Raw genomic sequence first — 14,794 nt, 5'->3', positions numbered from 1 at the left:
GATGGTGTGTGGAGATTTAGTGATTTCATATGTTGCTGTGCTAGTATTTTAATCTGAGCTCCAGCCAAATGGAACAATCTGCAGTTTCGTTTCTAATAGCTGTGACTTTATTTTTGGACTCCTCTGTTGTGCATACTCAGACAGCCGCCTCTAATCCTTGTTTTTGGAGTTGGCAGGGTATAGATTGTAATTGACAAAAGAGATACTTGCTGTGTCCTCCAAGAAGGACCCACAGTTTCTCATCTTTGTCTTTCCTCACCCATTTTGTACCCTCAACCTGGAATGCCCTCCTCATCTGTCTCTCACCTTTTCTCCCTATGGCCTTCCTCTTTTCCTAGCTATCCCTGTCTCTGCAAACTGAGATTCTAGATACTATTCAGGACCCTCCTCTCTTCAAATATCACAGCAAGCCTGAAACATCCTCCTGATTCTATGCTAACCCCCAGAACTCATTCTTATTCCCTGATTCTGCATGTTCTTTTTTTTTTTTTTTTTTTTTTTTTTAGGGAGTCTCGCTCTGTCACCCAGGCTGGAGTGCAGTGGCACAATCTCTGCTCACTGCAAGCTCCGCCTCCCGGGTTCACGCCATTCTCCTGTCTCAGCCTCCTGAGTAGTTGGGACTACATGCTCCCACCACCACGCCTGGCTAATTTTTTGTAGTTTTAGTAGAGATGGGGTTTTGCTGTGTTAGCCAGGGTGGTCTCGAACTCCTGACCTCGTGATCCACCTGCCTCGGCCTCCCAAAGTGCTGGGATTACAGGCGTGAGTCACTGCGCCCGGCCAATTCTACGTGTTCTTAAACCATGTCACTCTCCTTTGTAAAACACTTCAATGCTTTCCCACCATTCTTTGAATTAAAGCCCAACCCCTCAGTTTGGCATGCAAGCCCCTATACCGTGTTCTGTTCTCTGCTTATTATATTCTCATGCTATTTTCTCCAAGACTATACCCTAGCACTCTCCTCCTGACTACTACCTTGCTGGTAGTAGATTCACTACTAGCAGAATCATGGATTCACTAGAGCAGTGGTTCTCAAAGCGTAGTCCACATGCCCCTGGAAGTCTGCAAGGTGATTTTCCTAGTAATGCCAAGACATTATATGCTTTTTTTTCTCACTATGTTAACATTATCAATAATGATGAAAAAGCAATGATGAGGAAGACTGCTGGTACTTTCGCACAAACCAAGGTAGTGGTGCCAAACTGTACTAGTAATCATTATATCTCTCGTGGCCATGTACTTCCTGCTTAAAAATGGCCAACTTCACAGAATACTTTCCTTGATGAAACCATAGAAAGTGTTAATTTTATTAAATGTTGATTCTTGGGCACATACCTTTTTAATATTCTATACAATGAAATGGTAACTACATAAAGCACTTAGGTAGCATGAGGAAGGACAATGGTTGTCTCATGGGAAGGGACTTGTCTGACTGAGTTTCCAACTAAACAAGCCTTTTTAAAAAATCGAATATCATTTTTACTTGGAAAAACAACACACAAATGTAGGTATTTCGTAGATGTTTTCTATAAAGTAAATGGAGAGAGCCTGTTATTTCAAGAAAAACAACTGACAATATTTTTTGCCAATAATAAAATTTGAGATTTCAATCACCATCATAATCTGGACAGTTTCTTAATACCTAAAGATTTTTTTGATATCAGTGGCAATATTAAGTCATAAGATTTTTTTATGTATTGTGTGATGAAATGTGTGAACATTTGGAAAATTAACATAACTCACACAATTCATTTTTTATATGACCAATGTATGATTTTTTAAAAATAAAACCACTTATGGGCCAGGAGCAGTGGCTCATGCCTGTAATCCCAGCACTTTGGGGGGCCAAGGTGGGCAGATTGTTTGAGGCCAGGAGTTTGAGACCAGCCTGGCCAACGTGGTGAAAACCTATCTCTACTAAAAAAAAAAAAATACAAAAATTGGCTGGGTGTGGTGGTGCACGCCTGTAATTCTAGCTACTTGGGAGGCTGAAGCATGAGAACCACTTGAACCTGGGAGGCAGACATTGCAATGAGCCGAGATCACACCACTACACTCCAGCCTGAGTGACAGAGTGAGAGACTCTGTCTCAAAAACAATACAAAACAAAAATAAAATTAAAAAACCACTTATGGGTAAAAGATTCATTCAAATAGCAAGACAGATCAATGGGTTTTAATTGAGTATAGAAAGTTCATTGATATAGTGTCTGATTTTTACATTGCATCTAACTTTCAAGAAAATACCACCACTTGGGCTTTGGTATAGTATCAGGAACACTATCCCATTTATCTGAAAAGGCTCTTACAGTATCTCTCAGTTTTCCAACAACCTATCTGTGGGAGGCCAGATTTTCTTCATATACTTCAACCAAAACAGCATTTCACAACAGACTGAATGCAGAGAAAGAAATTAGGATCTAACTGTCCTCTACCAATCTCTAAAAGATATTTGCAATGCTATAAAATGTTGCCAGTCTTCACTATTATTTTGTTTTGGAAAATATTATTTTCATAAAAGGGTATTATTTCAGTTTAATATATGATGAGTTTATTGTTTTTTTTAACAAGTTAGTATTTTAAACTCCTCAGTTTTAATATCACTATAGTATTTGTTAACAGCTATAAAACAACTTACATAAACAAAACCTCTTTGCAGTCCTCAGTGATTTTTAGCAGGGGAAAGAGACTTGAAATCACAATGTTTGAGAATGATGGCAACTTGCCAACTAACTCTTAATGAGATCTTTGGCTCTAGAACTCCTTATCTGACCACATACCAGAAGAATCCTTGTGAGTACTGCCTGAGTACCTCCAACTTGGAAAAATATGTTCTTTTTTTTTTAAATGTTATTGGGTTCAAGGGTAGAACATTTGTCCTACTAAAGAACAACTTTTAAGAGCTTTGTGGGTGGAAGGGTGAAAAATAGACCTCATTCTCCTCTTCTTCCCCTTTGATCCTTTTCCTCTTCTCTTTTGATCTTCAATCCAATCTTTAGCCCCAACTCACCTTCTAGATGCATTTTTCCTATTTTTTTTCCTCTTCTGCTAGATAATTGTTGGTTGGGAGAATCCCATCTTAATCAATGTTCAAATTATGTCTCCGAGTTCCTTTCCCTATAGGTCATAGAACTCTTTGTTAGATTATCATGTGGCCAACTTATAGGTCTTTATTCTTTCTCTTCTGCCCCAAAATAGATCTTTAGGAATAGCAAGCTGATTGGTCTTTCTATTATTAAATAATTCTAAAATTGAGCTAATTTTTAAAAGTAATAATTAACTTATATTCAGCTGCTACCCTAAATTTTTAAAAAATTAACAAGAACTGTTATATATAGCAGACTTTGACATTTTTTCTAAAGAAGCACTTTGTAAAATGTGGTATAGATGCAAGAGGATGGAACATATTTATTTTAACTATAGTTACTACATAAAACTACATAAAGCTTATGGTTTCAGATATTACTGCTTAGAACAAGTTTTAGTTAAGAAAAAGAAAGTGATTTGATATATGTTTAATGCAAAAACAAAAAGTAAATAGTACAGTTAGTACATGGGGAGGACATACTCATGGGAGTATTACTTAAATAATTGAATTATTATTTGAATTGCTGAATTTTGGGAAGCCATGTTCCAAAGGGAAGTCCACGGTGACAGCCTCATCGTAATTCTTCCCACCTTCAATATGTTTTTTCCCCTTCAACTTGCATTTCAGAATTACTCATTTATATTTTGCCATGATAAAGTCTTTCAGATTTTTTCTTCAAGCTAAATAAAACTCACTTAAAATGCCTTTTTCAGAGTATGTTATGTAAATATATATATAATATAAAAGCTGAGAAGAACTTTATGTAAATAAGTAAATATTTGGTTAAGATGAGGCGATTTCTAAATTTTCTAAAAGCAGGACTTCATTTAGAGTAGAAAATATTTGGTCTGGTTGTAGAAAGGGAGTATTTTATTTCTTAATAAAATTCATGGCCTAATATAAATTTTTGAAGTCTTCAAGAAAAAGAAATTAAATAAACATTGCCGTAATATCTCTAGATTAGCTGATTATTTTAAGCACTTGTTGAGTTGACATTTTTCCAATTACCTATAATAAAGAAAAGCTTTTAAAACCTGTCTCCTTTTTTCCCAGATAATGATTTCCTTTTTAAAAAAAGAAAAAGCATGGCTTATATTAAAAATTGTAGGCCAGGCACGGTGGCTCACGCCTGTAATCCCAGCACTTTGGGAGGCCGAGGCAGGTGGATCACGAGGTCAGGAGATCGAGACCATCCTGACTAACACGGTGAAACCCCATCTCTACTAAAATTACAAAAAATTAGCTGGGCATGGTGGCGGGCGCCTGTAATCCCAGCTACTCCGGAGGCTGAGGCAGGAGAATGGCATGAACCCGGGAGGCGGAGCTTGCAGTGAGCCGAGATCGTGCCACTGCACTCCAGCCTGGGCACCAGAGCGAGACTCCGTCTCAAAAAAAAAAAAAAAATTATAATGTACAATGCTGACATTATACTTTAAGTAGAAAAGGACCTAATTTACGTATATAACTGGAACATCTCCGTACGCCCAAAGATATTTTTCTACTCACTGCTGCCTATGCTTAGAATGCAGGTATTTGAGATTCCTTCTTTTACAGTAAGCATTGCTTCCCCCTTCTTTCGGGTACAGTTGTTGTTGCAATAGGAGACGTATTAGCCAATAAGCATCTTAGTAAGTATGCATTCTTCCATGATTATTGTAAACCGCGTGTATCCATTAGGAATGCATTTGGCTGCCAGTAAGAGAAAACATACAGTGACTTGAGCAAGTAGAAATTCGTTTTTTTCTCACTTAATGAAAAAGCCAGAGATGGGTGTTTACGAACATTTGTTCAGCCACCCAAAAATGTAAGGACCACATTTCTGTGATGCTCTTGGCCTTTCCTGGATGGTCATGAGATAGATACCATGGCTGTAGAAATAGATTTGTATTCTCAGCAGAAGAAGGGGCAGCAGGAAAGAAAAGGGTTATACCACCGAGTATGCTCATTTTCATGAGGATTTCAAATATTTCTCCAGAAGATGCCCCCAGTAGTTTTCTGCCTCTATTACATGGCCACCTATAATTGCAAGAGAAACTGGGAAGGTGGTGACTGGCTTTCCAGCCTCTAAAATAGAAGGGCCAAGAAAGACTGAGGTAAGGAATACCACATCAGTGATACCTTCAAAAGGCTGAGTGAATAAAAAAAGCATTGAAAGAAGATAAAAGAAAAATGATAGGGAAAAAAATACTTCTTATATTGTTTTTATTATTGAGTCCTTACTCTATGCCAGATACTATATATTATTATATGTTTTATATATATATATATTATACATATATAATCCCACCTAGTTTTCACAAAGACTCTGTAAAGTAGATATTGTTTTCCCCTATTTACAGAGGAAAAACCCAAAGCCAACTACTTGACCAAGGTCTCATAGCAGAGCTAGGATCTGACCTGAGCTTGCTCTGACTTCAACATCGCCCCTCCTGAGACCAACACTTAGAACATGTGGTTTTCTCCTCACTGTAGATCACATTTCACTTCTCCAGAATGCTTCAGTAAATTACAAACTGCCTGAAATGCAGTGGGGATTTTCAGGCCTTGGTTAACGAGGTAGATGGAACCAAGAATGCTTGAATAGTTCTAGCAAACGCTGCTACAGCACTTTCTTCTACAATAATCACCTTCCATCTTTTCAGGTTTTCTGCTTGGAATTCATTACTGCAATTCCGAATTCTGACCTTGATGCACAAGTGGTTTCTATACATATTCAATCCTTTTAGGTGGATTTCTATTTCAGGAGGATTCTCTCTGTAAGCAGCTCATCGAAGCTCATTTGTTTATTTAAAGTTGTACTGTCAGGTACTCTGGGCCAATTATTTCAGTTTATTCATGCAAGGTCACCTTTTGGGTTCAATCCTATCTAAGTCAGTTAACTTTTAACCAGAGACAAACTCTGTCCCACAGTTGATTCTTAGACTGGCTTTTGCAAGCTTCTAAGTAAGATTTTTATTCACTCATGCAATTGGCAAAGGGTATTAAGAAGTCGAAGATGAGTATGTGATTTCTGACTCAGTTGTGAGAAACTCTAGAGCTAAGATTGTGCCTTGATACTGTCATATCACCAGAGCCTAACACTGTGCCTGGTATACATTAAGCCCTTAATAAGCTCATGTATTGATTCAGCAAACATTTGTTGAGAGCCCACTGTGTGCATAGCAGTAAACGAGACAGATGTGTACAGCTATAAACAAGAAGCACAATAGTGAACAAGACAGATAGGGTCCTTGTATTTGTGAAACATACATTCTTGTGAAGAGAGAGATAATGAAAAGTAGGTATAATTTTAAAATAAAGAAGGCCCTAAAATGCATCATAGGAAAATGGATAAATTGTGGTATACCTGTAAAATGGAATACTACCCAGCAATGAGAAGGGACCAGCTATTGCTACTCCTAACCACATGGATGAATCTCATCATGTATGATCGTATTGATATCAAGTTCAAAAACAGGCAACACTCATCTATGATAATAGAAGTCAGGCTAGTGGTCACTTTTGGAGGAAGGAATGACTTTGGGAGTATGCAGGAGCTTCTGGGGTCTGGGTAACGTTTATCTTGATATGAAAGTTTGTTATCTGGAAAAGTTTACTTTATGAGAATTTCTTATACTGATTGGGCATAACGGCTCATGCTTATAATCCCAGCACTTTGGGAGGCCAAGGCAGGTGGATCACTTGAGGCCAGGAGTTCAAGACCAGCCTGACCGACATGGCAAAACCCCATCTCTACTAAAAATTAGCTGGCCGTGGTGGTGCTTGCCTGTAATCCCAGTTACTCAGGAGACTGAGGCAGGAGAATCACTCGAATCCAGGAGGCGAAGTTTGCAGTGGGCTGAGATGGCGCCACTGCACTCCAGCCTGGGCAACAGAACAAGACTCTGTCTTAAAAATAAAAAAAAAAAAAGAAGAAGAAGAAGAAGAAGAAGAAAGAATTCTTCATACTCTGTGCTGATAATGTATATTTTTCTATGTACATGTTATAATTAAATAATTTTACCTTAGAGAAGATAAGTGCTAACTGTGATAATGACTGTGCAGGAAATGCTCAGGTTTCAGGGCACTATGACAGAGATTAGCTAGGGGAACATTACTGTAGACTGGATGGTCAGGGAAGCGCTTCCCAGGATATGCTGGCTCGGCTGAATCCTAAGGGGCCAGCCATGGGGAAAACCAGAAGAACATCCCTGGCGAAGAGAACAGCAAGGGCAAAGGCTCTCAGGCAAGAAAAGTCGGGGCACAGCTAAGAAGTAAAAAAGACAACAGTGTGCTGGCTACCAGAGTGAGTAAAGAGCAGAGTGGAGCGAGTCAAAGTCAGGGTACGCCATGCAGGGCCTTGGAGGCCATTGAGTTTATCATCTGCCCCTTATCATTTGGCTCTTGTTTTTTGCAGGCCATGTGCTGAGATCTTGAGATATGTTACCTCATTTCCTTTTCATCTTTTTAGTAACTTTAGGAGGTCGGTTTTATCATCCAAATTTTTTAAGGAGGAACCAAGGCTTAGAGAAAGTAGCTTGCCTAAGGTCATCCAGCTTGGAAGTGAGTGGTATCACCAGGACTTGAACCTGCGTCTCTTGGACGCCAAGCCTGTGCTCTCAACTCCTGACTCATGATTCTGCCTCTGAGCACTTGAGTTTAAATAAATAACTACTTCACCACATAAAACATGCACCCATAGGACTGTGAACAAAATGCTGAGAAAACAGCGACCTCCACCTGAGGAGTCTGGAAGGGAGTGCATGCACTAAATTTAAAGACATGTACATGTGAAATGTCCCCAGAGGCAGGCATTCTCAAGGGAACAGTATGTGCAAACACTCAAAGATGAGAATTAGGGTGGGCACAGTGGTTCATGCCTATAATTCTAGCACTTTGGGAGGCCGAGGCGGGTGGATCACCTGAGGTCAGGAGTTCGAGACCAGCCTAGCCAACATGGTGAAACCTCATCTTTACTAAAAATACAAAAATTTTTAGTAGAGGCGCGCACCCATAGTCCCAGCTATTTGGGAGGCTGAGGCGTGAGAATCACTTGAACCCAGGAGGCAGAGGTTACAGTGAGCCGAGATTACACCACTGCACTCCAGCCTGGGCAACAGTGAGACTCTGTTTTTGTTTGTTTGTTTGTTTGTTTTTTTAAAAATAAAGATGAGAATGAATCATCACAGTAGCAAAGATGTATTGAGCATTCATTCTGTACTAAGTTCTGCAGTGAGTATTTTGCTTATCTTGATCTTCACAACAACCCTGTGAGGTCAATATTGGCCCCATTTTACCAATGAGAAAACTGAGCTTTAGAGAGGTTAGTCATTTGCCCAGGGAGACACGGCTAGTGAGTTGAGTAAATAAACACTAGGCTTGTTGAATTAGCGGTGAGAAAAGTAGTGAATTATAAACCAGTAGGTGGCAAAACCTAGACATAAAGTTCTGCCACTGAAGTCCATGCCCCCAACTCTCCTGCTGACAGCTTAATGTGACTAGGGAAGCAAGGGATGCTTTGTGTGGCTTTGTGATGTGTGTTCTCTGAACTTGACTAAAATTAATGTTCCTGAAGTTCCTTAGTTCCTTTCTCCATTGAGAGTTTTATATTCTGTAATTTCTTTTCTCTGAAATCCTGAATCATAATTTTATGTGCTTTTTTGTTTGCCTTTTCCTCTCCACTTAGACTATAAGATCCCTGAAGAAAAGCCCTTATTTCTTTTGATTCCTTAGTGCCCAGCCCTAAGAAATAATGGGTGAGATCAGGGGTTGTGTGTGTTGACCACTGAACGCTTAGTGTCTGGTGCAGGGCTGGGCAGAGGGTGGGTGCTCTATAAATTTTTTTTTTTTTTTTTTTTGAGATGGAGTCTCGCTCTGTTGCCCTGGCTGGAGTGCAGTGGTGTGATCTCCCACTTACTGCAAGCTCCGCCTCCCAGGTTCACACCATTCTCCTGCCTCAGCCTCCCGAGTAGCTGGGACTACAGGCATCCGCCACCATGCCCGGCTAATTTTTTTTAAATATTTTCAGTAGAGACAGGGTTTCATCGTGTTGACCAGGATGGTCTTGATCTCCTGGCTTCATGATCCACCCGCCTTGGCCTCCCAAAGTGCTGGGATTACAGGCATGAGCCACCGCACCCGGCCAAATATTTCTTAACTAAATGAGTACTATGCTTATTTAAGGAAAGGTAAGAGAGATAATAGATTAGGCCTGGGTCAACAATCAATCTTGAACATTCATATGGTGTGTGCATAATTTTATTTCAATTACTTAATCATTTAAGACAAAAGCGAGGTCTATAGGCCTCCATTCCTCTCCTGCCCTGTCATCCCACCCTACTCCCAAAATCACACAAAGCTGGTATTGACACTGTTTTAGAAGGAATTCTGAGCAAGAAATCCTGTAAGATGCCTTGGTTGGTCCTATACTGTTAGGATTTGTGAACTAGATTAAGGCTGGTCTGCTTAAAATAAATTTATGTTATAGGTATCATTTTTATGAGCAAACCAACTGCTACCTAATATTTCAGTTCAAATGGTTTCAAGCACATAAAAAATAACTATGATTTTCTCTTCAATTTCACATATCAGTATCCATGGGTCAGAGCAGGAAAGCTTAAGCAACTTAGAAGTGAGTTTATTCCATGCTTTAGGTCTGAACTGGTCCAGTGCAATAGCCACTAGCCACTGTGGCTATTGAACACTTGCAATTTGGTTACTCTGAATTGAGATATGTTGTAAGGGTAAACTACACCAGATTCCAAAGGCGTAGCATTTTTTTTTAACATAAACTGTCTCATTAATAATTTATATACTTATTACATGTCGAAACATTATTTTGGCTATACTGAGTTAAATAAAGTATATCAAAATTCATTTCACCTGTTTCTGTTTTTTAATGTGGCTACTATAAAACTTAAAATTATACATGTGGCTAACATTAAATAGTGGTGCCCTCGAATGTAACAAATATGAGTCTGATAACTTTCTAACCCCTTTTAATCTACCCTTGAGTTCACTCTTCCCCAACTTCTTCCAAAGATACAAAAATTAATGAAAGCACCCAGCTTCCATCTCTGTCACAAACAAAATTCTGTTTTAGTTTTGTTTATTGACTGAGTCAAAACTCATGCTGGCTTTGAGTCTCCTAAAGTGTTAAACTTTATTTTCTAATTATATTGACTCTAATGGTAAAATCACTTGGATTTATATAAAAAGTTTTAATATTTTAAAAGAACTCATTATGTTATTGAATAACTACAACTATCCCAGGACAGTGGGTAATTAGAATCACCACTATTTTCCAAGTGAGAAAACTAAGGATGAGATAAAATTTATTTAAACCCAGCCCTGATCCAGAAAGGCTGGCTCTTCACAGGTCAATGCAGAATATAAGTAGCTTTTCCCAGATGACATAGTGGCCAACAGAACTGGTACTGGACTGATCTTCTTACTTTTTCCACTCTAACAGTGGTTCTCAGATGTAATTTCTCATGATCAATTATAAAGCATAACTTTTTATAAAAAGTTTAACTTTTTCAGAGTTAAAAGTTTTTAACTTTTAAAACAGCAAAATTTTGGCTGACTTTTTAATATACATATTTTATATAAATTAGAACCAATGAAAAGATACCTGAAAATAACATGTCTTGCGTACACTCCATTCATTCATTCATGCAATCAACCCTGAGTGTCTGGCACATGTAACTGGCACAGTTAGCTATGCCCTGGGAAAACATCGATGAATAAGATAGCAAGAAAAGACACATCATGTAACAAATTTAATCATCATCAAGCAGTTAAATAAACAGTGTGCTGTGGAATCACAAAGCAGGAAGATCTGCCCCTAGCCTAGGGGCTGGGAAGGGCTTAATAAATTAGTGCTGCCTGCAATGATACCTGATGGATGGTGATATAGAACCAGATAAGGGGTGAGGAGGAGGAATGAGTATGAATCTTTTAGGAATGTTTTCCTAGCAAAGAAACGTGGGATTGATAAGCAAGGAATTGCACATAACCTAGTACCCAAATTCTCTATGCCACAACCCAGAGGTGTATCCTGTACCCAAACATCGTCTGTCATGTGACCATGGATGTACCAACAACAATAAGGTTTGAAAACCACTGCATATGGTCATACTTCATTTATCAAGGTATTTCAGACCACCAGAGGGGCATGTGCAGTGCTGTGCTTGCTATTACATGTTTAACAACCATCTCTCAGGAGAAAAAAAAAACAAAAACTGTTTTGTAGTATTTGCCAATTTCCATGGTATAAATACTCCCACCTTGGCTGATATGAAGCTGCCAATAAGACAACACTGAATGTGGAGCTGGGAAGAGATGGGTGGTAGCACTCCCTTATATAGAGTTTCCCTCATGCAAATGCCATAGGTGTAAGTAACCTCAGAAGCGCTGAGAAAAGTGAAATGTGGTAAAATAACTAGGAGGCAATGAATTTTAAGTATTGAAAGTGTATTAACTTTGTTTTTAATATAATGTATTTATATTATTTTAAAATAATGGCTGTGTTTAACACTGGCTCACAGAAGTTTCCGCAGATTCCCTAATCAGCTTTCACACACTTGTACAAGCCAGCTCCAGTACACCAAAGGGCCTGGCATCTTCAGCATAAAACATCCATGATCCTTGTCTGGAACAAGTGCTCACATTCCCCTCTTTTTATGTTTCTTACAGATCAGCAAACAGCAGCTGCAGACAGTCAAGGACAGGTTTCAGGCTTTCCTCAATGGGGAAACCCAGATCATGGCTGACGAAGCCTTCATGAACGCTGTGCAGAGTTACTATGAGGTGAGAATCGCTGTGCGGAAGAACACCAAAACTACTCAAGCCCCAGGCTTGGGGAGTCTGAGCTGCAGGGCAATGGGGACAATCGCTTTGGTTTACTACAAGATCATCCCTCCTAAGGCAAAGGGGTTGGTGATTGGTTACAATGTTAAGAAATAACAGTATTTTGTTTTGGGGAAAACTAAATGTAAGCTACTATTTAACAACGGAGTTTTATACCCGACAATATACTGATTGTATTTCATACAAGATATAACAGTCTTATGAATTAGGTCTGATTGTATTTTCATTTTACTGATGAAGAGACTGAGGCTCAGAGACGTTAAATTAATTACTCAAGGTCACCAGCTATGAAAAATCACAACCTATGACTTTGAGTCAGGAGTATTTTTCTCACCACTTATACTATTTTTAAAGGATGTTAGCACCTCCCAAGGATGGTGGCTTCATGAACTTCCTTATTCTTTTTTCTAAAATGCTGCTTGCGTATCTGGAGCTGGGACCACTGTCCAAAATGCAGTGCCATTCTCTAGAGAAAATCTACAAAAGAGAGAACATGTTCTGAATATGTATTACAGGTAAATTGTCACCACTAGACCTCAGAAGTTTATCAGTAAAGTGGATTTGTATTTCTGCAAATATTTTTAAATTTTATAATTGTTCTTTCTTAGTGTGTATATTGGCTATTATTTGTACATGATTATGAAATGGACATGCCAAACCTTCATATTGGCAATGCTTTCCTCATATACATATTTTCAAATATGATTATTTGGTCACTGAGTGACATTTTATTTTATATTAATCGATTTTAATGTGAACCAGGTAAATTCTCTCTGTGTTTGGAATCCATGCCCCAAATGTCTGATGTGTTGTAAAGCCTAGATGACAACCATTAGAGCCCAGCTCCTAAGCACTGAAAGGTTATGATATCCTGCTATATACAATTCACAGTAATAATGATAAACCTTAAGCTAGGTATAAGGAAAACCTAACAAAATCTGATTTTCCCCCAGGATTGTTTCACTGATTTCCTTCCTTCCTTCTTTCCTTTATTTATTAGATAGAAAATTATCTCAAAACACAAACGTTGGTGTGCCTACTTTGCTGGTGCTCTAAGTACGTACTTAGTCTCCCCATCTGAGTCAGCCCACAACAGATGCTTTCAATATGTTAATTGATTGAAGCCTCAGTAGAGGCAAAATCCTGATTTGGCAAAACTCTTCTTCCCACTTGCTAAAGCACTTGACTCCTTCCTTCATGGAGAGAGTAGGACTGCAATTAGATCTTGTGAAAATATTATTGATTGGTTTGCTAATTAGCATTTAATAGTAAATAATCTTCGTGATGTTTCCTGGGACCAACCACAGACTCCTTTTACACGCCACTTTCTTCATGAAATTTTTATTTGGATCTATTTTAGAAGTCAAATTTGTTTTTACAGTTGTCCAAATTTAAATCTTTAAAAATTTTACAAGTATCATTCATTATCGCCAATGAGTGTCAAACTTGCTGCTTTATCTGATGTGGTACAATTTTTTGGTTGAATTTCACGGGGAGTAGAAATGAGATTTGGAATCACAGTGATATATGATAGTGAATAACTTGAATATATTTAACAAAGGTTTTGTTTAGAAACTGCCCAGGGATGAAATTAATTTTCCCTCTTTGTTCAAGTTCTCAAAGCCAGTGGGAGAGTAATGGCAGAAGCCTTGTCAGGCCAAGCAGACCCCTATCAATAGTTCTCCATATTTAGAGTCATTCACCAGAGTTTATAAATTTATAGATTGCAAATCTTAATTAGAAAGCTCATTTGACTAATGGCATAAATTAAAAGAAAGTGTCATTTCCATCTATTAATTAAATGTGAAAATTAATAGTCATCAACGTGCTAATGAGTCTCTGGAAATTACCATTACATCTATAGTGATCCCAATGTTTTCCTCTATAGTGGCTAGTTTATTTGAAACAGTTTCTGGTTTTGTCTGGTAAGAATACAGGCGTTGAGAAATGACTGAATATTTAATGTTAGCATTTGAGTAACATAAGAAAGGATGTGGGGTATTAATGATCTAACTGCTGTCTTCATTAGGAAATACTTTGCAGAGCCTTAGATTCACTTTTCCAGGGAAGTCTAATCCTCTGAAGTGAAGGTTCTCTATCAGGAGATAAGGGTTAACACTTTACTTGGGAGCTGTCCAAGTTGATTACACCTTCCTTTCTCCTTTCCCCTTCATTCTTGGGCTACGGAGAAGCTGGTGTCTCTTCCTCTACCCAATTCTGGGTTCCAATTGCTTCTCCGTTGGCCCCTGTCTTAGTCAGGACTCTTTGGATTATAAGTGACTGATACCTAGGTCATACTGGATAACCCTAAAAAGACATTTATTTCCTGAAGTAACTTAAAAGTCCACAAGTAGGCCTGGATTCAGCCATGGCTGGATCCAGAGGCTCCAAAGTTACCAGCGGGATGGGTATCTGCCCCGCACCTCTCCACTGTGCTCATCCCTGTGTTGACTTCCTTCTTGGTCAGCTTCTCTCCATGTGGAAGACCTTAGCAGCCCCAGGGCACATCCTACCAGTTCAGCAACTCCAGTAGCAAAGAGAACACCCCTACGGAGCTCCCTAGCAAAGACCTGGGGTGACTTAGTTGGACTGACATGGATCATTTGTCCCTTCTTAAATCAATCACGGTGGATGGGGGTGAAATAGACTTGGGGGATAAAGCTTAGGACAGCCACCATCTCTGGCACCTGAGTACAGTCTCAGCCTCAATGGAACCATTTTCAGGAAGAATGTAATGGTTTCTTAATGAAACATTAGGCTGCTTTTTACCAAAACGGGGGGAATATATGCTCAGCAGACAAAACCAACAGATATCCTCCTTCCAAATTCTCTCTCTTTCACATACACACACACTCCA

At 38.8% G+C, this 14,794-nt stretch overlaps 1 protein-coding gene across 13 annotated transcripts in view; it reads left to right on the top strand.

Annotated features, from left to right (window-relative positions):
* Nucleotides 1–14,794, top strand: part of CADPS (calcium dependent secretion activator) — a 483,498-nt gene that overhangs the window by 96,554 nt on the left and 372,150 nt on the right. For all 13 annotated transcript variants that reach the window (XM_015130515.3, XM_077993272.1, XM_077993270.1 and 10 more), the window contains exon 2: nt 11,764–11,877. In XM_015130515.3, coding sequence (XP_014986001.1) covers nt 11,764–11,877 — 114 coding nt within the window. The remainder of the gene's footprint in view (nt 1–11,763; nt 11,878–14,794) is intronic.

The sequence above is a fragment of the Macaca mulatta genome, chromosome 2 (assembly GCF_049350105.2).
Source record: "Macaca mulatta isolate MMU2019108-1 chromosome 2, T2T-MMU8v2.0, whole genome shotgun sequence".
In the NCBI taxonomy this organism is placed as follows: Eukaryota; Metazoa; Chordata; class Mammalia; order Primates; family Cercopithecidae; genus Macaca; species Macaca mulatta.
This window is presented reverse-complemented; position numbering and strand designations above follow the sequence as displayed.